General features: G+C 46.9%; 1 protein-coding gene across 5 annotated transcripts in view; it reads left to right on the top strand.

The window, feature by feature from the left end:
• col11a1a (collagen, type XI, alpha 1a) overlaps nucleotides 1–26,077 on the top strand; it is a 376,434-nt gene that overhangs the window by 86,126 nt on the left and 264,231 nt on the right. For all 5 annotated transcript variants that reach the window (XM_069939457.1, XM_069939458.1, XM_069939456.1 and 2 more), the window contains 3 exons: nucleotides 2,531–2,599; nucleotides 13,218–13,259; nucleotides 23,052–23,114. In XM_069939457.1, the coding sequence (XP_069795558.1) occupies nucleotides 2,531–2,599; nucleotides 13,218–13,259; nucleotides 23,052–23,114 (174 nt within the window). The remainder of the gene's footprint in view (nucleotides 1–2,530; nucleotides 2,600–13,217; nucleotides 13,260–23,051; nucleotides 23,115–26,077) is intronic.

The following is a 26,077-nucleotide window of genomic DNA, read 5'->3' as shown; positions in this document are numbered from 1 at the left end:
TCAAATAAGATCTGTTTTTTGAAGTGTTTGGATGTGACCTGCTCTAACAAACCTTTCCCAATTTATCTCCCCTAAACATATCTATATACTCTGTCACAGTTCCTCGAATAGGGTGGCCCTTTCTGATTTCAATTCTGACTTTTCCTCGCCTTTTACCTGCTCTCGCCGAAGCTTGTTGAGCCAAAGCCTCACCACTCTGACTCAGCTTTTCTCTTCTGCCCTGCTATCTACATTCATCTATGACCTCTTGCCTGTTGGACTGTGCCCCTTCTCCTGCCCTTCTTATCCCTTCCCACCATCATTTTGTTCAGGTGCTCATACCTTAGAACATAGAACATAGCGCAGGACAAGCCCTTCAGCCCTTGACGTTGTGCCGACCCATATGTTTCTTGCTGAAGGGCTCAAGCCAGAAAATTTGGTTCTAAATCTTTGCTTCCCCTGAACCTTGTAGGACCTGCTGAATTTCTCCAGCACTTTTGTGCATTAAACTACAATCACACCATTTTCAGAATTGCTTGGTTTACTTAATAACACAGCGTGTTTGGTTCTGGTCGCCATTACCGGAAGCTTTAGAGTGGATGCAGAGGAATTTACCAGGATATTTTGTGGATTGGAGAGCATGTCTTATGAAGCAAGATTCTCTTTGGAGTCATGAAAGATGAGAGGCTATCTTATAGAGGTAGAGAAGAGGCCTAGATAGGGTGGACAGTCAGCACCTTTTCCTGCAGCAAAAACAACAGATACCAGAGGACATCTGTTTCATGTGAGTGGAGAAAGGTTTAGGGCAGATGTCAGGTGTAAGTTTTGTACACAGAGAGGTTGGCGCCCAAAATGCATTGCTGGGGGTGGTAGTGGAGGCTTGTACAATAGGGATATTTAAAGAATCCTTAATGGACATATAAATGTAAGCAAAATAGAGGGTTATGGCTAGGGTGGCCATCCCAAAGGAGGACATGTTCGTAGGTTACAATATATATTATATATTTATATGACCATAATGGGTGTGAGGGAGGGAAGGATTGGGTTGGTGTACAGTAGATTTATTTAGGTCAGCACAACACTATGGACTGAAGGGCCTAATATTCTTGTTACAAAGACCACAGCTCTGATTCTTGTGGTATGCCACCTGTTATAGACCTCCTGTCAGCTAAAAAACAGCACTTTGGTTTCCTCCCACACTGCAAGTACATGCAGGTCCATGAGTTGATTGACTGCTTTAACACCCCCTCCCCCCACCCAACCCATTTATGGGTAGTATCTCGAGGGGGGGGCGTGGGGTGGTGGTGGGAGTAGGGTAAATGGATGATTGATGGTAGGCACAGTTGACGTGCTGAAGGGCCTGTTTTTGTGCTGGGGTTGACCAAGAATACCTTCCTCATTACAAGTCCACTTGCTTGCCTTGAGTGAGGTTTTAGTCTGCCTCCTCCCTCATCTCTGCATGAAACATTCAGGCCAGACAGTGACTGTCCCAACTTCACCGCGTGATCTGGTTTTCAATCTGCTGTCTTCCTTTCGATTTCTCTTGTTGTGGTCGCATCCACCCTCCCTGAAAGCAATGGCACTCCATAGCTGAGAAACATCCATTCCACCAAGAACGCTTTCCCGATGCAGACTCTCCTTTCCATCGGAATGACCTCATCCATTCATTTAGGAACAGGAAGAGAGGCTCAGTCCATTCTCTCATGATCTCCTTGAAGGGATCGGAAGGGTGGCTGCCCTGAAGTCCATGGACGTAATGAGGCAGTGACCCCTCGGGTGCCAATCCAGAGGGAGAAGTGACTGGAGCTTGATGGTCTCCAGGAAGGCAGTCAACTGTCAAAGAATGCTGGAGACAATGTTAGGGTCAGCCAGCATCTGTGGGAGAGATTCAGCTAAAGCGGGACAGAGAAGGACGTTAGTTTTCAGCAGCTGGTGTAACGGCACCAGTGATCGGGACTGGAATTCGAATCCTCCCCTGTCTGTAAGGAGTCTGTACATTCTCCCTGTGTCTGCATGGGGTTTCCCCTTGGGCTCCGGTTTCCTCCCACGCTTTAAAACGTATCAGGGATCGTGGGTCAATTGGGTGTAATTGTGCAGCACAGGCTCGTGGGCCGAAAGGGCCTGTTACTATGTTGTATGTCTAAATTTAAATAAATAGCAGGAAGATGGTAGGGTGATGGGGAGATCCAGAGGCAGACTATTAACCCAAACCCTTACCCTAATTCCAGGTATTTGAGTGAAGGGTACTGTCAGGGTGGAGTTGATGGGAATGGGTTGCAAGAGACAGGAGTGAGGATAAACTCAATGAGCCAAATGGCCTCCCTCTTGTGTGGTAAGGTGATGTGGTGAAATTTGGAGGTGGGAAAGTGTGCTGGTTGTGAGGAGTTAGGGTCCAGAGACAGAGGGGGCCCCATCCTGGCAGATGTGGTGATGACCTCCTGAGCCGCTGATTACAGGCAGCAGTGGCCAATGACCAGGGGAGGGGTCTGACCCTGCAGCAGGGTGAGGTGTAGCAGCTGCACCGGCTGACCCAGATGTTCTTTGCTTGCAGGTGGGCACAAACTCTGTGGGACTGAGAGGGGAGAAAGGAGAGAAAGGAGAGCCTGCGGTGATGGAACCGGTAAGTAGAGAGGTTGGGGCAGAGCCTTCAACATGGATCCATGGAGGGAGGGACGGGGGGAGGTTGGGATAGGATCTGTGGGTGGGAGGGGCTCCGTGGAGGGAGTGAGCGAGCCTGCCAATACCATGCTGTCAGAGACAACAATGTCCTGGCAATGATCCTGCTCTGTACCAACACCCAGGTCTCAGAGTCTGCTGGATCACAGGATATCCTGAGACTGGGAGTGGGTGCAGGGGGATGAGTGCGGTGGGGGGGGTGGCTGCGGGAGGGGGGGTGGGTGCAGGGGGATGTGTGCGGGGGGGGTGCGGGAGGGAGGTTGGGTGCAGGTGGGTGGGTGTGGGGGGTTTGCAGGGGGGGGTGGGTGCAGGGGTAAGTGGATGTGGGGGGAAGTAGGTGTGAGGGGAGTACATGCGCAGGGAGCGGGCGTGGGGGGAAATCTGAGTGGAGGGAGGTTGTGACTAGTGAGAATGTTGGGGCAGAGAAGAATAAAGGGTGGGTTTGATGCACCATCAATAACTTCAAAAGTCTGGAATTAATGCAAAACTGAGCAGCCTTTATTCACAATAGAATGGAGGCTCCTCCCTGCTGGTCGACTGCCCTGGGGTTGTGGAGCAGTCACCTTTATTCAGGAGGTGTAGGTGGAGCCACAGGTACAGTTGGCCAATGGGTGTGCCCCGACAAATAAATATACAGACAGTGGTTATTCAGAAAGACTCCGGCAAGGTGAAGGGATTCAGGTGTTATTACAAATTAAGTCTTTCAGGTGGTCTGGCCTGCCACTCCGACTGTTGTAGTCCCAAGTGCGGCTGTGGTGCAGCAGTTGAGTCCTGGACAATCTGGAACACCTTTATGTCGTCGTTGGTGTTGGTTTGGTGGATGCGTGGTGACGAGTCTGCCGTGCCATCCACTGGGGTTGAGGTAACAGGCCATGGCCCAGGTGCATCATGGGCAATGATAGGTGAAGGGGGTGCGGGGTGATCAGTAATGGCTTCAGGAACTCCTGTGGGCACCAGGTCCCTAACAGAGACCATGTCCTCATGCCCATAAGGGTACACCACAAAGGTGTATTGGGGGTTGGAGTGGAGGAGATGGACCCTTTTGACCAGTGGGTCAGACTTATGACTCCTCACGTGCTTCCGGACTAGGACCAGCCCTGGAGATGTCAGCCAGGCCAGCAGCGTGGTCCCTGAAGTGAACTTCCTAGGGAAGGAAAACATTCTTTCACGTGGAGTGGCATTGGTGGTTGTTCATGGGAGCGATCCAATTGAGTGGAGCACATCGGGGAGGACATCTTGCCAGCAGGAAACTGTAAAACCTCTAGACTGCAGAACTAGGAGGACGGCTTTCTCGACGGTAGCCTTCTTCCTTTCCATCTGCCTGTTTCCTTGGTGGTTGTAGCTGGTGGTCTTGCTCGTGGCTAGCAGGTACTGGCGCAGTTTGTCACTTATAAAAGAGGACCCCCAGTCACTATGAATATAGCAGAGTTGTCTAAACAGGACGAAGAGATTACGCAGGGCCTTGATGATTATGGCAGTTGTCATGTCCGGGCAGGGGATGGCGAATGGGAAACGTGAGTACTCATCAATGATGTTGAGGAAGTACACATTGCTGTCAGAGGAGGGGAGGGGTCCTTTGAAATCAATATTCAGGTGTTCAAAGGGGCGCGTGGCCTTTATCAGGTGCATTCTGTCTGATTGATAGACGTGTGGTTTGCACTCCACATAGACCTGGTCATAGTCCTGATCTCCTCATAAGGCAGATTGTGGGCTTTGGTAAAGTGGAAGAACCTAGTGCCCCTGGTGGCAGAGATCATTATGCAGGGCTTGTAAACGGTCAATTTGTGTTTTGGCACAGGTTCCATGGGATAGTTCATCAGCCAGAACTTAAAGGCTTTGAAGGCTATAGCTGACTGTGGGTCGATGTTCAAGTTTTTCTGGCCGAGTCAGATGGTCCATCCCTTTTTAAAAAAAATTATTTTTGCTAATAAAATTGGAGAGCTCATTGAAAAAATCAAATACTTGTTGATCCAAACCAAGGCTTTTATTAGCAAAAGACAGGAGCTCTTCACAGGTGGCCGACCAGTCTGGAATGATCCGACCTGGCTAGGGACACATCCCTTTAAGGCCCAGACAGTAGGTGTGGCTAAGCTCTCAGTCAATCGCTGTAAGCACAGTCATTACATACTCTAAATACTGTAACTATATACATTGGTGACAGGTCTGTACTATCACAGGGGGATCATTGAGTTTCCTGGATTGGTACAAGATATCATAATTGTAGGTGGAAAGTACAATTCTCCACCTCAATATTTTGTCATTTTTGATTTTACCTCACTGCTGGTTATTGAACATGAATGCAACTGCACGTTAGTCGGTCAGCAGGGTAAATTGTTTGCTGGCCAGGTAGTGTCTCCAATGCCATACCACCTCGACAATGGCTTGGGCCTCATTCTCGACAGAGGAATGTCGAATTTTGGGGCCCTGGAGGGTGTGGGAAAGTGATGGATTTACCTGCCTGGTTAAGTGTGGCAGCCAGAGTGAAGTCTGACATAGCTCTCCACCTGGAACAGATGGATCGTGGCCTTGGCAATGTCTGCCTTGATGCGGCTGAAGGCTGCATGGGCCTCTGACATCAGGGAAAGGAAGTGGATTTAATGAGGGGGAGGGCCTTGTTCGCATAGTTGGGGACCCACTGGGCATAGTATGAGAAGAAACCCAGGCACCCTTTCAGGGCTTTAAGGCTGCAGGGGAGGGGAAGTTCCAAAAGTGAGCGCATGCGATTATAAACCATATACAGCACAGAACAGGCCAGTTTGGCCCTACTAGTTCATGCCGGAACAAATCCCCACCCTCCTAGTCCCACTGACCAGCACCTGGTCCATACCCCTCCAATCCTCTCCCCTCCATGTCCTTAAATGTAAATAAAATCCTTCTTCAACCACCTCTGCCAGAAGCTTATTCCACATCCCAACCACCCATTGCATGAAGAAATTTCCCCTCATGTTCCCCTTATAATTTTCCCCCTGCAATCTCAAACCATGGCCTCTGGTTTGAATATCCCCCACCCTTAATTGAAAAAGCCTATCCACGTTGACTCTCTCTGTCCCTTTTAAAATCTTGAACACCTCCATCAAATCACCCATCAATCTTCTACGTTCCAGAGAAAAAAGCCCTAGTCTGCACAACCTTTCCCTGTAACTTAAACCTTGAAATCCTGTCAACATTCTCGTGAACCTTCTCTGCACTCTCTCTATTTTGTTTATATCTTTCCTATAATTTGATGACCAAAACTGTACACAGTACTCCAAATTTGGTCTCACCAATGCCTTGTACAATTTCATCATAACCTCCCTACTCTTGAATTCAATACTCCAATTTATGAAGGCCAACATTCCAAATGCCTTCTTCACCAGACCATCTCCCTGAGTATCAGCCTTGAGGGTACTATTTACCATAACTCCTAAATCCCTTTGTTGCTCTGCACTCCTCAATAGCCTACCATTTAATGCATATGACCTATTTAGATTTGCCTTTCCAAAATGCAACACTTCACACTTATCTGTATTAAATTCCATCAACCATTTCTCAGCCCACTCCTCTAGCTTTCCTATATCTCTTTTTAAGCTATAGTAATCTTCCTCACTGTCCACAACACCACCAATCTTTGTATCATCTGCAAACTTACTTATCCAATTTACCACCCCTTCTTCCAGATCGTTAATATATATAACAAACAATAGTGGACCCAGGACCGATCCCTGAGGAACTCCACTAGTCACTGGCCTCCAATTTGACAAACAATTTTCTACCACGACTCTCTGACACCTCCCATCCAACCATTACTGAATCTATTTTTCTACCTCCTTATTTATACCTAATGCCTCCACCTTTTTTTCCTAACCTCCTGTGGGGAACTTTGTTAAAAGCTTTACTAAAGTCTAAATAGACAACATCCACAGCCTTCCCTTCATCAATCTTTTTTGTAACCCCCTCGAAAAACTGTAAGGTTTGTTAAGCATGATCTACCCCTGACAAAACCATGCTGACTACTTCCTATCAATCCCTGTTCTTCCAAATATTTGTAAATACCATCCCTCAGAACACTTTCCATCAACTTACCCACCACAGACGTCAGACTCCCAGGTCTATAATTTCCAGGCTTACATTCGGACCCTTTCTTAAACAGCGGAACAACGTGAGCCACCCTCCAATCCTCTGGCACTACCCCCATGACCAGTGACATCCTAAATATCTCTGTTAATGGCCCCACTCTCTGTCCACTAGCCTCCCTGAGTGTCCTAGGGAATATTTCGTCCGGTCCGGGAGATTTATCCACCTTTATCTTTTTTAACACTGCCATCACTACCTCCTCGGTTATCTTTATATGTTTCATAACCTCCCCACTATTTTTCTTTACTTCAACTGGTTCAATATTTTTCTCCCTAGTGAATACCGAGGCAAAGAAATCATTCAAAATTTCCCCCATTTCCTCTGACTTCTCACTCAGCCTACCCTCGCTATCTACAAGGGGTCCAATTTTATCCCTCACTAATCTTTTACTTTTAATGTACCTATAGAAACCCTTTGGATTTATTTTTACTCTGTCTGCCAAAGCCTCTTCGTGCCTCTTTTTGGCCTTTCTAATTTCTTCCTTAAGATTCCTTCTACACTCCTTGTAGTCCTCCTTCAAACTCTCAGCTCCCTGCTCTTTATACCTCTTGTACACCTCCCTCTTTCTCCTAATCAAATTTCTAATATTCCTCGAAAACCAAGCCTCCCTATGACTTCCAGCCTTTCCTTTGATCCTCACTGGGACATATCTACTCTGTACTCTCAAAATTTCTTCTTTGAATATTTTTCATTTTTCATTTACATCCTTTCCTGAAAAAATCCCATCCCACTCAATACTCCCCAAATCCATTCTTATTCCTTTGAAATTTGCTTTTCTCCAATCCAGAACCTCAACTTTAGGCCCTTCTCTAAAACTACCCTAAAACTAATTGAGTTATGATCACTAGACCCAATTTGTTCTCCAACATTAACCTCAGACACCTGACCTATCTCGTTCCCTAACAGGAGATCCAATATTACACCGTGCCGAGTCAGTTCCTCTACGTATTGATTAAGAAAACTATCTTGCACACATCTGACAAACTCTAGCCCATCCAGCCCTCTTACTGTATGGGTATCCCAATCAATGTGAGGGAAGTGAGAATCTCCCATGATCACTACCTTATGTTTATTACACATAGGGCCAATTACTCTGTCTGCGGTGCAGCCAAGGATGGCAAGGTGGGTCATGCACCTTATTATCCTTATTATAATCTTTTACTTTTAATGTACCTATAGAAACCCTTATTATCCTTATTATAAGTGAGATTAAGTGGTCTGTGAAATTTTTGGAGATTGGTGTCATGGCCGCAGGTGGTGATGTTGTCCAGATACGAGAATGTGGCTTGCAGCCCATACTGAACTACCATGTGGTCCATCCCCCCTTGGAAGACAGAGACCTCATTAATGATGCCGAAGGGGACCCTCAGGAAATAGTAGAGGCAGCTATTCACCACAAAACCAGTAAACTGGCAGTTCTCCGGGCGGATGGGGAGCTGGAAGTATGCCGACTTTAGGTTGATGGTGGAGAATACCCAATATTGTGCAATTTGGTTTGCCATGTCAGATATACAGGGGGATGGAGTACACTATGTGTATCTATTAATGGTCTGACTGTGGTTGATGACCATTCTGCTTTTCTCCCCGTTCCTCACTACCACCACTTGTGCTCTCCAAGGTCTGGTGCTGGCTTCAATGATCCTCTCATTGAATAGCCGCTGCACCTCCACCCTAATGAAAGCTCTGTCCCTGGCACTATACAGCCTACTTGGTGGCAACAGGTTCACTGTTGGGGGTGAGGTTCGTAAACAGCGGTGGAGGGGTGATCTTGAGCGATGACAGTCCGCATGTCATGCACTGTGGGCAATCTTTGGGTTGCTGGCTGGAAACGGTGGGGGAAGAGGCCAGGGTGCTTTTGCTGGTGGAGTGCAGTTTAAAAACTGTTGGTTACAGACAGTGAGGTGGGGAATGGGGCCCATTGTACTCCATCGTCACACTTTTAAGGTGACATTAGAAGTCTAGCCCCTGTAGCATGGCAGCACAGAGCTGTGACATCACCAGGAGTTTAGTCTTTGTAGTCTGTGCCCCACACGGTCAGGGTCACTACACAGTAGCCATGAATATTAGCTGTATGGAACTTGAAGGCCAAAGAGACTCTGTGGCTTACTGGCCTTACCATGAGAGAGAAATGCTTCACCATGTTGGGGTGGATGAAGATCTTTGTGCTCCCACTATCGAGCAGGCAGTTCATCACATGGCCGTTTACCTGGAAGTCCATCATCAATCTGGTGACTTTGTGCAGGCTACCTTGATCCAGAGTGATGGAGGTCAGTATTAGATCTCTATAGATGCAGTTGAGTGTTTGGGTGTATGGTCCCAAGATGGCAGTATCCAAGATGGCAGCCCCCCATGGCTTGCATGCAGTACTGCTGGATTTCAAGGATGGTGGTGTCCAAGATGGCAGCCTCCACGGCCCACACGCGGTGCTGCTGGATTAGGGGTGACTCGGACTTACACACCTTCGCATAATGTCCTTCCTTCCCACAGTTAGAGCAAACTGTGTCTTTCACCAGGCTGCATTTCTTCAAGTGCTTGCTCAGGCCAAAGGAGTTGCTCTATGGGTGCTCATGGAGTACAGCGACCATGGTCAGGTTGCTGGCGGGAAGTGGCAGTAGTGATGATAGGTGCTCGTGGAGTACAGCGGCTATGGTTGGATTGATGGTGGGGTGTGGTGGTGGCAACTTTCTGCTGGGTTGCAGCCTTCCCACATCCCAAGATAGCGGCGCCTGGGGCAATCACGAGCCAGCTGCATTGTCAGCCATGTAGGTTTCCATATTCTGGAGGGCCTGCTAGTTCTATTGCCCTCCGTAAGTTGAGCTCATCTTGCTCCAACAGTCTCTGACGGATGTAGTTGGACCTCATGCCTGTGACATAAGCATTTCTGATCAAGTTCTCAGTGTTCACCACGGCTGTCAAGGCCTTGCGGTTGCAGGCCTGTCCAAGAGCTCGCAGGGCCCAAAGCTCACTCAATTCCCTGGGTTGCTGTTTTCGGTTCGCCTGGAGGTGTCTCACATAGACCTCGTTTACCTTCTTCAGTTACTGGCCTTTCAGGATCCATTGCGTCTGGATCCATGATCATTGAATACACCAGGGTCCTAACCGGGAATGTAGTACCTGCAGCTTGTCGTTCGCTGATTGACTGATGGTAGATGATGCCTTCAGGAATGCTTCAAAGCAACATAGCCAGAGTTCGAAATTGTTGGAGGCGTCAGGCAATTGTGGGTTGATTTCTAACTTTTCTGGTTTTAGGATCTGCTCCGTTACAAAATTTATTGTACATCATCAATAACTCCAAAAGACTGGAAGTTATGTGAAACTGACCAGCTTTTATTCACAATAAAATGGAGGCACGTCTCTGCTGGTCGACTGTCCTGAACTGGGGAGGGGGCTGTGGATCAGTCACCTTTATTCAGGAGGCTGTGGGTGGAGGCTCAGGTCCAGTCGGCCAAAAGGCCTAAATATACATACAGGGTTCCTGGGTGAAGAGGTTCGAGGGAGATTCTCCACCATGAACTCACACCAGCTCTGAGCTTAATTTCAGGATTACATGAATCTGGATCTCAGTTATAATGACAAAACTATTCGATCAGTATAAACTCATCTGGTTCACTGATGTCCCCAGCAGAGGAAATCTGCTCCTCAGAGGCCCACATGCTGTACAGACCACCCGTGTTGTTTACCTTTAACCTGTCTCCTCCAATGGAGCAATAAAGTTCATCAGAATCTTCACATTCTGTGAACAAAGAGACTAAAATAGAGGGAGCAACACACAAAGTACTGGAGGATCTCAGGGGATCAGGCAGGAGACTGTCATTTCCAAACAAAATAATAAGTATGATGGAGGCAGAACGAGAGAGAGAGAGAGAGAGAGAGAGAGAGAGAGAGAGAGGAGGGGCAGAGAGAGAGAGAGGTGCAGAGGAGGCAGCGATATAGAATGAGAGAGAGGAGAGGACAGAGAGAGAGAGGAGGGGAGAGAGAGAGAGGAGGGGAGAGAGAGAGAGGAGGGGAGAGAGAGAGGGGGGACAGAGACAGAGTGAGAGAGAGGGGGACAGAGAGAGAGAGGAGGAGACAGAGAGAGGAGGGGACAGAGAGAGGGGGAGAGAGAAAGGAAGGGACAGAGAGAGAGAGGAGAGAGAGAGGGAGGAAGGGACAGAGAGAGAGGTGCAGAGAGAAGGCATCAAAAGAGATAGTGAGTGATGGGGCAGGGAGATAGAGTTAGACAGTAATATGCCCTATCAATAACTCCAAAGTCAGTGTGAGAGAGAGGATAGCCTTTAATACACTTTCGATTGTAGCTGGCCTGATTTCATGTACTCAAATAATGGATGAGGGGAGGTCAACCTTTATGGCAGGTCACAAGGGGAGGAGTTACTAGGGACCGAGTCATCAGTGGGCGGGCCAGCTACCCATATACAGTCATATATATCACAACAGACAGGTGTGGAGAGAGGCAAGAGGCAGTAATAGAGAGGCGAGGGGGAAAGAGAGGTGAGGCAGCAATAGAGAGGGGGAGGGTCAGAACCAGGCGCCACTCCGTGCCAGGGCAGAGTGTAAGGCTAGATTCTACAGCAGCCTGGAGATGAGAGAGGTGGGCTGAAGGTCTATGATCTTTATTGTGAGAGGGTTTGTGCCCAGAATAGAGCGGTCCCTTCCAAATACACGGGTCATTGGGAGACAATGCCTGGGGACTCTACAACATGAAGGAGGATGCAATGGGAGCAGGAGGAGTGGGGTGCAATGAGGTCTCTTACTTTGCAGTTTGATCATAAGTTGGGGAACGGGGAGCTTGGGCGGTGGTGTAACCTCTATATATGGTACTTTTAATTCAAAATATGAACTGTAGTTTTAATAAAGATTTTTTTTTAACTGAAGGTGGATTCCCCTGTTGACAGGGTGTTTAAGAAGGCATATGGTATGCTGGCCTTCATAAATCATAGCATAGAGTATAGGAGCTGGGAAGTGATGTTGCGATTGTTTAAGGAGTTAGTGAGGCCAGGTTTGGAGTATTGTGTTCAGTTCTAGTCTCCAAATTATAGGAAGGATGTAGATAAGGTGGAAAGGGTGCAGAGAAGATTTACAAGGATGTTGCCTGGCTTAAAATACCTAGAGTACAGAGAAAGATTGAAGAGGTTAGGACTTTATTCATTAGAACGTAGATGGTTGAGAGGGGATTTGATAGAGGTGTTTAAAATTATGAAGGGAATAGATGCAAGTAGACTCTTCCCCCTGAGAGCAGGGGAGGTGGAAACAAGAGGACACAAGTTGAGGGTAAGGGGGCAAAATTTTCGGAGAAACATCAGAGGATGATTCTTCACTCAGAGAGTGGTGGCTGAATGGAATAATCTTCCAGAGGAAATAGTTGAGGCAGAGTCAACTCTTTCATTTAGGAGGAGGCTGGATATATACATGGATAAGAGGGGGTTGGAGGGTTATGGGCGGAGAGTTGTTTGAGTGAACCGGTGTGAACTTGTTGGGCCAAGATGGCCTGTTTCCATGCCATAAACTGTTATATGGTTATTTGGTATGTGCAGGTTGATGTAACTCGTGTAGGTCGGATGTTGAGGACTACCTGTATTTATTACAGAATACCTCATGCGTGGATTTTCACAGTTAGCTCGTTTCCTTTCTTTACTTTACATTTCTTTCTCTTAACATTTCTTTCTTCTAGTGTACAATTTACATTCCTGGTTATTAAAAATTCTGCCTGGCACGCAGGAAAAGTGTCTCAGGATTGTATGTTGTGTCATGTATGTACTCTGACAATAAACTTGAACTTTGAAACATCAGTCTCTGGTTCGGTGACATCCTGTGAGGAGAGATTAAACTGACAAAGCCTGTAATCTGGAGTTTGGAAGAATTGGATATCATTGAAATGTTAATAATTCTTCTTGGACGTAAGAGAGAGGATGTGGGAGGGTATGCTTCCAGCTCAGGTGTTTAGGGCCAGAGGAGATGGGAAGGTGTGCAGACCCTGTGGCATCCTCTCCCTGAGGACTCAGGACCGAGGTTGATGGATTGTTGGCTTTGAAGTTAATCAAGGGAGGCAGGGCTATTGCTGGAAGGTGGTGCTGAGGTCCAGGTCAGCTGTGACAAAGGGGCAGGATTGGTCTGATGGAGGAGGTGAATGGGTCATGGGCTGAGGACTAGGCCTGGAAATAAACAGCTCTGCAGCAGTCAGCAGTGTGAGCTGAAAGGCCTTTCACTGCCAAGTCAATTCCTGTGATTGAGGGGGAGGGGAAGTGAGAGAGAGGGGAGAAGGGGATGGGAGGGGAAGGATGAGTGAGGGAGGAAGAAGGAACAAGACTGGGGGGGAGGAGGAGGGCAGGAAGAGGAAAGGAGGAAAGGAGCATGTGAGGGAGGGTAAGGAGGAGAGGAAGGGAGGGAGAGTGGTGGGTGGAGTCTCTGCAATGTAGTGTTAATCGAAATTGATGTCATTTTGTTGATTGTAGGGAATGCTGATCGAAGGCCCCCCTGGTTTGGCAGGACCTCCGGTAAGAAGATTCCATGCATTTGTGGCACACTTCCGCTGGTGCCAAACATGTGGGAGGAGTGGGTGGGGGTGCAGAGGTTATTACTCAGTATCTCAGTAGGCCCATCACGAAGTTGGGAATGAATGGCTGCATCCCCTCTGCCAAAGGTGCCTTACAGTGCTGCCAGCAAGGATGCTCCAGGGTTTAGACTCAGTAACAATGAAGGTGTGGCGATATGTGGAACATATAGAACATAGAACAGTCCAGCACAGGACCAGCCCTTCGGCCCCCATGTCTGTGCTGGACACAATCCCCAAGTTAAACTAAAACTCTGCAGCTTGCACCTGGCAGTTATTCCTTCACATATAGCCTTTTCAGTGCTGTATCTGAATATTGTATCTGCTTCCACCACTACTTCTGGCAGCCTGTTCTCGGCGCACACCACTCTGTGTCAAACATCTGTCCTGAATGTCTCCCTTCAACTTCCTTCCCCTCACGTCCTCCAGCGTGTGACGCTTTTACCCTGGAGAAAATGTTCTGACTCTCCACCTTATCAACGCCTGCCATGATTTTATAAACTATCAGGTCTCCCCTCAGCCTCCAACACTCCAGGGAAAACAACCCATTTGTCCAACTTCTCCCCATCACACAGTTCCACTAAACCCCTTCTGCATCCTTTCCAAAGCCTCCACATTCTCCCTGTAATGGGGGCACTAGAATTGCAATCATGGTCCAAGTGCAACTGAATGAAAGTTTTATATAGTTGCAACATTACCTCCTTTTTTATATACGCAACGCCTTTCTCAATGAAGCCAAGCATGCCATACGCTTTCTTTACCATCCTATCTACTTGTGTGGTCACTGTCAACAAACTGTGGACCTGCACCCCTAGATTCCTCTGCACATCAATGCTTTTCAGAGCCCCATCACTGACTGTATTTGACCTCCTCAAGTGCCACACCTCACTCTTCTCCAGATTAAACTGCATCCGCCATTATCTGTAACTGACCCATATCCTATTCTAAGCTTTGATAACCTTCCATATTGTCCACAACTCCACCAATCTTTATAACATCAGCAAGCGTACTAACCCACCCACCTACTTTGTCATTCAAATAATTTATATAATCACAAACAATATGGTCCCGACACTGATCCATGCGGAACACCACTGGTCACAGGTCTCAGCCAGAGTAACACCCTTGCAACACAACCTTCTTCTATGGGCCAGCCTGTTCTGTATCCAAACTACCAACTCCCCATCGATCCCATGCATCTGCATCTTCTGAATCAGCCCATCAAGAGGGACTTTGTCAAATGCCTTACTAAAGTCCACGGATGCAACATTCCCAACTCACAACATCTCCTGCTCTACCCTCATCAAAGCCTTTTTCATCTACTCAAAAAATTCAATCAAATTGGTAATGTGTGATCTGTCCCTCACAAGCCATGGAGTTGAACAAGAAAGTGTCAAGTGCAATCCAGCAACGTGCTGGAGAAACTCAGCAGGTCATGCAACATCCAAGGGAAGTAAAGGGTGACCAATGTTTTGGGCCTGAGCTTTTCGTCAGGTATGCTGAGTGCCCCTCACCAAGTCATGTTGACTGACTGACTATGAGTTTCCAAATGTACATAAATCCTCAACTTAACAATCCTTTCCAATCACTTCCCTACCACTGATGCAAAGCTTACTGGCCTTTAACTTCCAAGATTAACCTTATTTCCTTTCTTGAACATGAGCCACTCTCCAGTTCTCTGAGACCTCTCCTGTCAACTGTGAAGATTCTCACATCTATGTCAATGTCCCCACAATCACTTCACTTGCCTCTCAGTAGCCACCTCGCGCCCCTCAAAAGGCCCAACACCTGTATCTTGATTTCAACATGCCCCAACACATGAGCATTCCCCACATGATGCTCCCAGCCACTGTCCACACCGTTCTCCTTGGTGAACACCAATGCAAAGTACTCATTTACTACCTCGCCCACTTCCTCAACCCCCACCCATTCCCATCCAGTGCCCACCCGGATCGATTCCCACCCCATTCCCATCCAGTGCCCCCAGAATGATCCTCCCCACCACCCCATACCTATCTACCTCTTGTGCCTGTGGTATCTCCTGAGACCTCATGAAGAACTTTGCATCCTCAGTAGTAACAGCAGAGATCCCAGTGAACTGGAGTTAGGCAACTTTGAACATTAAGCACTGTTCTTGTAGTGAGGATTAAGAGGCCCAAAGACCGTATTGCCTGCCCAGTGCCTGGGTTTGTGCCATGTCATGTAACCTGCAGAGGAATTTGAAGAGGGAGGTGAAAGATCCAGTTGTCATGGTCCACGTAGGAACCAGCGACATAGGTCGAACTAAGAAAGAGGTTCTACTGAAAGTATTTGAGAGTTCAGGCCTAAATTAAAAACAGCCAAAATGGTAAATATCTGGATTGCTACCTGATCCTCGTGCAAATTGGCACAGGGTCATTAAGATGGAGGGAAACATATGGTTCAAAGACTGGTGTGGGAGAACGTTTAACATTGCAACCCTAGAGCCCATGATGTTGTGCTGGCCTTTGTGAACCCACTCCACAACAATCTAATCCTTTCCTGCCTCTGCAATTGTAACCTCTAACACCACTTCTACACTCTCCACCACACCTCCACCCTCTGTGGCATTACCATATACCACTTCATCATCCAAATCATTTAAACAAGTCTCAAAGAGCAAAGGTCCCAGAACAAATCCCTGTAAATCTTTATGCCCCCAGGCACAACACAGTCCATCTGCCACCCTCTCTGCCAAGATTTGTTGGATCCCATGCTTCAAAACTTTCTGAATGAGTTTACCATGGGGGACCTTGTCAAAAGCCTTTCTAAAATCCATATCCACTGCCTTACCTTCTCCAATTTTTTTGTCACGTCCTTGGAAAATGACCTTCCCATCACAACGCCTTGATAACTCGCCCTTAAAAAGTCTATGAATCTTCAAATGTTCTTAAATCCTGTCCCTAAGAATCCACTCCAATGATTTTTTTCACCACGATTGTAAAACTCACTGGATTCTCCCTATTATCTTTCTTGAACAAGGGGACCACATTTGCAATTTTCCAATTCTCTGGTACCACTCTTGGCCAGGGAGGAAGCACAATCATCATAAGACCCAGCGATATCTTCCTTCCTTCTACGTAACAACCCTGGGATATATATCCCGTCTGATCCTGGGAACTTATCTATCCCAACACTTCTCAGAACTCCAACTTGTTAATCTTTTAAAGTTCCAGCAAATTAACGTGCTCTACACTGACTTCACATTCACCATCCCTCTCTCTGGTGAACACTGAAGCAAAGTATTCATTGAGGAACTCCCCTACCTCCTCTGCCTCCAGGCACACCTCCCCCTTTATACCTGTGCAGGCCTCTTCTCTCGTTAGCTTATCTGTGTCAAGAATCCTTCCTGGACACACCTGACAAATTCTACCCTTTTGCTCGAAGGAAGAGCCAGTCAAGATTAGGGAAGTTGAGGTCTTCCCATGACAACAACCGTGGTATTTTTGCACCATTAGAAAATCTGCTCCTCAGGGGCCCAGAAGCTATTGGTAGAGAAGAACAAACTTGGGCCCAAAGTTAGATAAGTCTTCTGGTCCTGATGGAATACATCCCAGGGTAATGGGAGAAACAGTGAAGTTTTAATCATGCTACCAACATTCTCAGGACTCTGGCAGGTCCTGGCAGGTTGGAGAATGGAAAATGTCATATCACTGTTCAAAAGAGGGTGTAGGCAAAAGGCAGGAAACAAAGGACTAGTTGGCTGGTCACCTGCAGTTGGGAAAATGTTTGAAGCTATCATTAAGGGAGACATCTGGTCAGAAATTGTTCCATTGAGCAGACATTGCATAGATTCAGGAAGGACACATCACAAAATAAAGAAACAGGTTTTCTGCTCTGCCACTTGACCACAAGCTAAACCATTTTACCATCTAGTTCCAATTTCTGGTATTTTCCTCATATCCCTTGGATACCCTGACTAATTAGATACCTATCAATCTCCCCCTTAAACTCCCCCACTGATCGGGCCTCCACAGCTGGATGTGGCAATGATTTCCACAAATCCACAACCCTCTGGCTAAAGAAATTTCTCCTCATCTCTGTTTTAAATGGGTCCCTTCTCATTCTAAGACTGTACCCTCTCGTCCTGGACTCACCCACCAAGGGAAACATCTTATTCACATCGACTCTGTCTGATCCTTTCAGCATTCGAAATCTCTCTATGAGATCCCCTCTCATTCTTCTATACTCCAATGAATACAGTCCAAGAGACGAAAAACACTCCTCAGATGTTAGCCCTTATGATCCAGGAATCATCCTGGAAAATCTTCTCTGGACTCTCTCCAACATCATTACATCCCCTCTAAGATAAAGGGCCCAAAACTGCACACAGCTCTCCAAATGAGGTCTCACCAGTGCCCCATAGACCCTCATCAACATCTCTCTACTCTTATACATGATTCCCCTTGAAATGAATGCCAACATAGCCTTCCCTTCATCAATCTTTTTTGTAACCCCCTCGAAAAAACTCTATAAGGTTTGTTAAGCATGATCTACCCCTGACAAAACCATGCTGACTACTACCTATCAATCCTTGTTCTTCCAAATATTTGTAAATGCCATCCCTCAGAACACTTTCCATCAACTTACCCACCACAGACGTCAGACTCCCAGGTCTATAATTTCCAGGCTTACATTTGGACCCTTTCTTAAACAGCTATTGACACCTCATACCTTCTTTTTGCCTTTTTCCTTCAGGTTTTTTCTGCAATCGATGTAATAATCATACATCTTATCCATTTTTTGCTTCTTAAATTTAGTAACTGCACCCCCCTTATCCCGAACCAACTTTCTTATTTTTCCAGAAAACCACGGTTCCCTTAAAATTTTGGCCTTGCCTTTCGATCTGACTGGAACATAAAGATCCTGCTCTCACAATACCCTCCAAATCCCCTCTACATCCTTTCCAAAAAAAAGATCAGCCCATACAATTTTCTGCAAATCCCTTCTCATTTCTTCAAATCTAGCCTTCCTCCACTCGAAGACCTGCACACAATACTCCAAATTTAGCTTCACCAATGTCTTATACAACTTTACCATAACATCCAAACTCCTGTACTAATTTCTTTGATTTATGAAGGCCAAAATGCCAAAAGCTCCTTTTACAGCCCTAACCATCTGTGACACCACTTTCAGGAAATTATGTATGTATATTCCCAGATCCCTCTGTTCTCCCGCACTCCTCAGTGCTCGTCCATTTACCGTGTATGTCTTTTTTGGTTTGTCCTTCCAACGTGCAAGATCTCACCTTGTCTGCATGAAATTCCATCGGCCATTTTTCAGCCCATTTTTCCAGCTGGTCCAGATCCCTCTGCAAACTTTGAAAACCTTCTTCACTGTCCACAACATCTCCAATCTTAGTGTCTGCCAACTTGCTGATCCAATTTACCACATTATCTAGATCATTGATATAGATGACAAACAACAATGGTCGCAGCACTGATACCTGAGGCACCACTAGACACAGGCCTCCAGTCTGAGAAGCATCATCCACCACCACTCTCTGGCTTCTCCCGACCAGCCATTGTCGAATCCAGTTCACTACTTCACCATGAATACCTAGTGTCTGAACCTTCCTGACTAACATCCCATGTGGGACCTTGTCAAAGTCCTTACTAAAGTCCATGTAGACAACTTCCACAGCCTTTCTTTCGTCAACTTTCCTGGTAAGTTTCTCAAAAAACTCTATAAAATAGGTTAAACATGACTTACCACACACAAAGCCATGTTGACAATCCCTAATCAGTCCCTGGTTATGCAAATAATTGTATATCCAATCTCTTAGGACACTTTCCAATAATTTGCCTACTACTGACGTCAGGCTCACCGGCCGATAATTTCCATGGTTGCTTTTGGAGCCTTTTTTAAAACAACCCTAACCCTAACCCTAACCCTAACCCTAACCCTAACCCTAACCCTAACCCTAACCAATGGAACAATGTAAGCTGCCCTACAATCCTCCGGAACCTCAGCCATTGATAAGGACATTTTAAATATTTCTGCCGGAGTCCCTGCAATTTCTACACCAGCCTCCTTCAAGGGCCGAGGGAATATCTTGTCAGGCCCTGGGGATTTATCCACCCTTATTTGCTTTAAGACCGCAAGCCAAGCACTGCCTCCTCTTTAATCTGTATCGGTTCCACGACCTCACAACTTGTTTTCCTTACTTCCCACAACTCTATACTCAGAATCCATAGTGATTACATGAAAAATAACCTTTAAGACCTCTCCCATCTCTTTGGCTCCATACAAAGCCGGCCATTCTGATCTTCAAGGGGACCAATTTTCTCCCCTACTATCCTTTTGCTCTTAATATACCTTTAGAAACCCTTAGGATTTTCCTTCACATTCTCTGCCAAAGCAACGTCATGTCTCCTTTTAGCCTTCCTTATTTCTTTCTTGAAGTTTCTCTTCTTCCAAAGCAGATCCCCAATATCCCTCAAAAACCAAGGTTCTCATTTACCTGCTAACCTTGTTTTTAATCCTGACAGGAACATACAAACACTGTACTCTCAAAATTTCTCCTTTGAAAGTCCTCAACTTACCACGCACATCCTTGCCCAAAAACAACTTGTTCCATTCCTTTATCATTTCTTCAAAATTGGCCTTTCTCCACTTAGAATCTCAATTTGAGGCCCAGACCCATCCTTCTCCATAATTAACTTGAAAGTAATGGCATATAATCACAAAATGTTCCCCCACACATACTTCTGTCACCTGTCCTGTGTTGTTCCCTAATTGGAGATCCAGTATTGCACTCTCTCTAGTTGGAACCTCTATATATTGATTTAGAAAACTTTCCTGAACACATTTGACAAATTCCAAGCCATCCAGCCCTTTTATAGTATAGGGGTCTCAGTCAATATGTGGAAAATTAAAACCCTCAACTATCACAACCTCATGTTTCCTGCACCTGTCTTCTATCTCTCTAGATTTGCTCCTCCGATTCTCGTTGACTATTTGACAGTCTATAATACAACCCCATGAGTGTGGTCATACCTTTCCTTTTCTTAGCTCCACCCATATAGCCTCAGTAGACAAGCCCTCTGGTCTGTCCTGCCTGAGCAAAGCTGTGAAATTTTCCCTGAAGAGCAATGCCACTCCTCCCCCTTTTATGCCCCCCCCCCATTCTATCGCATCTAAAGCAACAGATGTCCGGAACACTGAGCTGCCAGTCCTGCCCCTCCTGCAATCAAGTTTCACTCATGGCCACAATGTCATAATTCCATGAGCCAATCCACGCTCTAAGCTCGTCTGCCTTTCCTACAACCCTCCCTGCATTGAGATAGATGCACCTGAGAACATGTCCACCACGTTCACGCTGTTGATTTCTAACAGTGCATGCAATTTTCACATCATCTTTTCCCTCCTCTGCTCCTCTATTTGCTCTGGCACTTTGGTTCCCACCCCTCCCTCACCCCCGCAAATCTAGTTTAAACCCACCAGAGCAGTACTAGTAAACTTTCCCACAAGAATATTAGTCCCCTTCCAGTTCAGATGTGAACCGTCCTGTCGGAACATGTTTCACCTTTCTTGGAAGAGAGCCCAATGAAGCAGAAACCTGAAGCCCCACCCCCCGCCCCGCATTACCTCCTCCTAAGCCTTTACTTTTTTTACCTGTGCCTCCAAGAATCTTTTGAGTCTCCCTATTCTACCAGTCTCCACCAACACCTTTGGCAATGCATTCCAGGCATCCATGTAAAAATATTACACCCTATCTAAGTGTACATTAATGTTATTGACCTCTATTAAGTCACCTCTCATCCTTCATTGCTTCAAAGAGAAAAGCCCCAGCTCTGTCAACCTTGCTTCTCATGACATGTAACATCCAAAAACATCCAAATAAATCTCCTCTGCATCTTCTGCCAAGTATCTACAAGCTTTTTTCGAGAGCCAAAATCTTTTTCCAGGTTAAAATCGTCACACACTGTATTTATTGAGCAATGTTTTAGCACAAAACGATCAAAATATCAAATCCAGTTTGTGAGGGTTGTACTAGCGGGAGTCAGGAAATGTATCGTTGTTACACGGAAGTCTGACTCCCCCCCATTTATTACTTGCTGGAATATGGAAATGCAAAGTTGTGCCCCTCCCTGGAAAAGATCACTTATTATCTGAGAAAGAAATATGATGTGTTTGTTAAAATATGGCAACCTTTTGGAATCCTACTGGTTTAAGGATATAATTAACTTCCACAAAATGGTTTAAATTATATAGTTAGGTTAATAGCATTGAATTCCTGAAGATCAAGGGAGGGATTAATTAATGAAGGCTCAAACACCCCTTCTTTCTTAGACAATTGTTTCTTTTTAATGTTAGCAGATGTGGGTGGAGTGGGAATTGGGCAATTATATGAGACTTTGTAATATTAAATACTATTTTTATGAAGTAGGTAATACTGTTTTATGAGTCTTGGAAAAATTAAAATAAAATAGAAAATGAAAAAAAACGGCGTATGCGAGAGGACGTGTGTTTCGAGTGAAGGGCAGTGGAGATGAGTAGAATGGAAGGGCCTGCCGGGAGTAGCAGTGGAAGTTGAAACAATTGCAGTGTTCAAGCTGCTTGTAGATAGACCCATGAACATGCAGGGTAGAGAGGGGTGTGGTTTTATCTGAATCTGGGCATCACGTTTGTTGCTCTCACCTTGTCAAAGGATCAGTTCATGCACCGTACTCTTCCATTTTCTATATAATTGCAGCATCAGATTCCCCAGAACCCTGGGTCCGCCCCTCTTCGTCACACCTCTGCGGCCCAGCGTGTGCTGCAGCCGCAGCTCCAGAGCCACAGATTTGACCTTGACCTCTGGTGCTGTCCTTGTGTTCCCTCCCACACCCAAAAGACAATGTGGGGGTGAGCGGTAGAGTCTGGAGAACGTTAATAGGAATGTGGGGAGAATATGTCAGCGGAAACATGAGAGGGGAAATAGGTTGTTCCAAGAGCCAGCATGGACATAGTCTGCTGAAAGGCTGTCACCCCTCTGGACCAGTCAGATGGTGTGAACCTAGAATTGGGGGGAAATTCTGAAATATCCGTTTTCTGTCCCCATTTCCTCCCCTCCTTCATGCTGACTCTGAGACCAGGACAGGCACTTGCGTGTGGTCCCATCCTGAAATTTCTCCCCCTGCCTCGTCATCTCAGCTCATCGCCTGCCCATGTCCTCACTGTCAGAGCAAAGCTCAGAGCACCTGAGGGGGATGATGGAGGTGTCCAGAATGATGAACAGAGATAGGGTAGATTGGAGGAGGGTTTCCCACAGAGATGTCTAAAACCAGAGGGCAGAGTTTTGGGGTACAGAGGAACCTGAGCAGGGATTTATCACCCTCTGACTGAGAGAAAGGTGGAGGCAGAGACTGTCACAACATTTCACAAGGATTTAGATGAGCTGAAGGAAGATTATGGACCCAGTGCTAGGATAGGGCTCCAATGGTCAGCATGCACTTGGAGGGCCGAAGGACTTGTTTCCACGCTGTGTTACCCCAGCTGCTTCCAAGGGATGTGAAGGATGGAGGGTTGTGAGGGAGGGATAGAATTCTCAGCAGGAAGCAGAGGGGCTGAAGGACCTCCCTCTGCATGATGGATGTGTGTAATCCGAGCTTTGTGCTGCACCTCCCAGGCCTGTCCCTGGCTGCTGCCCCGGTGCCTGTGTGGTAGATCAGTCGGCTCTTGCGGAATGTATTTCACAGCCGTGCATTCCTTCAGCTTTTGTTCCTTTACTCAGGGTCTCCCAGGCTCCCCTGGTTTGATGGGTCCGCCAGGTCCTCAAGGTGATACCGGCTCGAGGGTGAGTCACATTTATCAAACCCTTCCGCAAACTGTCCAGCAAAGGTGCAGCCACGCAGGCACCCCCACTCAGCCCAGTCCAACGCAGTCGCTTGTGCCACAGGGTGAAACTAGCAGAAAAAAACACACTGGCTTTCAACCTGAATTGGGAGAAATTCCTTCAGCTGTTCAGAAAGTTCAGGGGTGCGTACCTCAGATCCAAGGTGCATGATATAAACCAAGTGTCCTCTCAACAAAATCTCCCAAAGCCCTGAGAGCTACTTCATTTTATTTTGAGAGGGAGCTGTTTTGTGGTTGTGTGAATTACACTGAAGGCTTTAGTCAGGAAGTAAGTGTTCAGCAGGGCGGGAGATTGCAAAGAGCACGTGCACGCAGTGCTTGTGGTAGACTCTCTCCTGCTGCAGGTTCCCCAGAGGATCAGTCAATCCTCGCTCAAGTGAGAGAGAAAGTAAAAGAATTCTTTGACATGTGTTACGGAGCCAACTCCACACAAACCAGATGTTGCGAGCTATTAAAATGCAGAGCGTGAGCATTTGTCTCCAGCAAGACCTGTCAGTATCCACAGATCTCATTTCAGCCTACGGGGCTCCCTACAATTTAAGGCTTGTCTCTCACTATTTGCAGGCCATTGACACGGCTCATGAATGCCAACATTGGCCGCCAGTAGCAGATTCCTGGGGATCTGGCAAGCGTGCCTCTCTGGTGTCCAGCAGAGTTGTAGAGAGCCCGCTCCATTCCAGCACATCCAATCCCACCCCACCAAACCTCTGCTTCAACAAACGTTATGATAGGATTCCTCACTTGATTTAAATTTTAAATTTGGACATTCAGCACAGTAACAGGCCCTTTCAGCCCACGAGTCTGTGCCGCCCAATTACACCCAATTGACCCACAACTCCCAGTATGTTTCGAATGGTGGGAGGAAACTGGAGCCCCTGGGGAAGACCCGCACAGACACGGAGAGAACGTACAAATTCCTTACAGACAGCGTGAGGTTCAAAGCCCGGTCCTGATCACTGGCGCTGTAACGGTGTTGCATCAACCACAACGCTAAACATGCCATCCCACTGATTAAACCAGAAGAAATGGGAGCTCCAGGAAACCAGCCGGAACCTCCCAACTGCAGAATAACCCCAGCATGAAATGTGTCAAACCATGCACAGCACGATCCCAAACAATAATAACATGTTCTGTTAATTTTCCTTGGAAATAAATATTTGCCACAAGACATCGAGGAACATTGAAAAAAGAAAGGTAAAGGTTCCATTATTGTCACGTTTTACTACTTTTAGAATGTCAACCATTAGGCAGACAGAGAGTCGCCACTTTTTCCAGCGCCCCTCTCAGAAACCGACAACACCCGTGCTCCTGGGCGATCTCCCCTCCCAGGACAAACCAGGCCTGAGCCTGCTTAGCTTCCGAGATCAGACAATCTCAGGCATATTCAGGCTAGTAGGTGCATGAGGGCATTTCACCAAAGATTGACAATGCAATTCACCTGACAACTGCAGTCCCACAGCCCTCCCTCAGCACTGACTCCATATTTTTGCCTTTTTGGGCAGTAAATCGCCCCTTTATTATTCTTAGTCCCAATGTTACTGGTACTACATTAGTTTACAATTGGGGCTTTTCACATAAACTGATTATCTCCGTCGATACCGTCAAACCCTTGGGGGGGGGGGGGGGGCTAAACGTTCCTGGAGACCCTCCACACTGCCCGTGAGCACTGAGTGCTCCTTCTCCAGGGATACTCGGCCACACAGGTGTCCTTTGCAGAGGGGCAGGCAGTCAGCCCAAGCTAAACTCTCGACTGCCCACTGCCTGGGCCCATGGATGGCCATCCTGGCCAGAACCAGTACCAGATGGACGAGGACATCCCTCGACCAATCCTCCCTCCTCCACTCCATGTGCCCAAAGATCAGAAGCGTGGGGCTGAAATGCAGCTAGAACTTGAGGAGCAACCCCCTCAAACACACGAGCAGGGACTGCACCCTCACACACTCCAAATCCCCGTGAAACACAGTCTCAACCAAACCGCTGAAGTGACAGACGGCTGGTGAGTCTGTGAATCGAATGAACTTGTAACGAGACCTGCCACTTTCGCGTTTTCTAGGCACATCACGGATTTCCCCTCCACTTTCACCTTCGCTGTAATGGTCGGGGCCCCATCGCTCCCCACCATTGCCTCTGTACATTTTCCAACTGTGATATTTGGGGACAAGGAGCATGACCACATTCTCGTCTTGCAGCGAAAGAATTCCTGGCCACAGGGGACGTTGAAGTCACTGGCCCAGCACAACTCCTGTAGGGCCTGGGTCTTTTGGAAGATGGGTCTGGGATATTTACGAAAAACAAATGATTAGACCAGTGTATAAAACAATCGTCCACCACAGGAGAGGGCAGGTCTCATGTTGACTCAGCCCTCCTCAGAGCCCACCATCCCGTATTCCCCACGTAGAAACAAGAGTGTGAATCCTTTATCTGGATGGTGGGATTGCAGAGTGATGAACAGAAATCCCCAGATGCTTCGCAAACTGGCAATGCACCAACACCTCCTGAACTCCTCGAAGATGAGGCCGATGCTCCCAGGTCTTCAAGATGCTGTCGAAAAGTCATCAACTGACCGCTGAGCTAATCAGTGATGAACCAGGCATGGAGTCACCGATGTTCAACTTTTAACGAGCAAATTAGACGAAGGATGATCGTTCCAGGGAGGATTTTTTATTAAAATTTAAATTTAGACATACAACATGGTAACAGGCCATGAGTCCGTGCCACCCAATTACACCCCATAAACCTACACCCCTGTACATTTTGAACGGTGGGAGGAAACCAGAGCCCCCAGAGGAAACCCACACAGACACGGGGAAAATGTACAAACTCCTTCCAGACAGCGGGATTCGAACCCTGGTCCAGCCCTGATCACTGACACTGTAAAGGCATTGCACTAACCGCTGCAATAAC

This window comes from Narcine bancroftii, chromosome 5 (genome assembly GCF_036971445.1).
Source record: "Narcine bancroftii isolate sNarBan1 chromosome 5, sNarBan1.hap1, whole genome shotgun sequence".
NCBI classification, from domain to species: domain Eukaryota; kingdom Metazoa; phylum Chordata; class Chondrichthyes; order Torpediniformes; family Narcinidae; genus Narcine; species Narcine bancroftii.
This window is presented reverse-complemented; position numbering and strand designations above follow the sequence as displayed.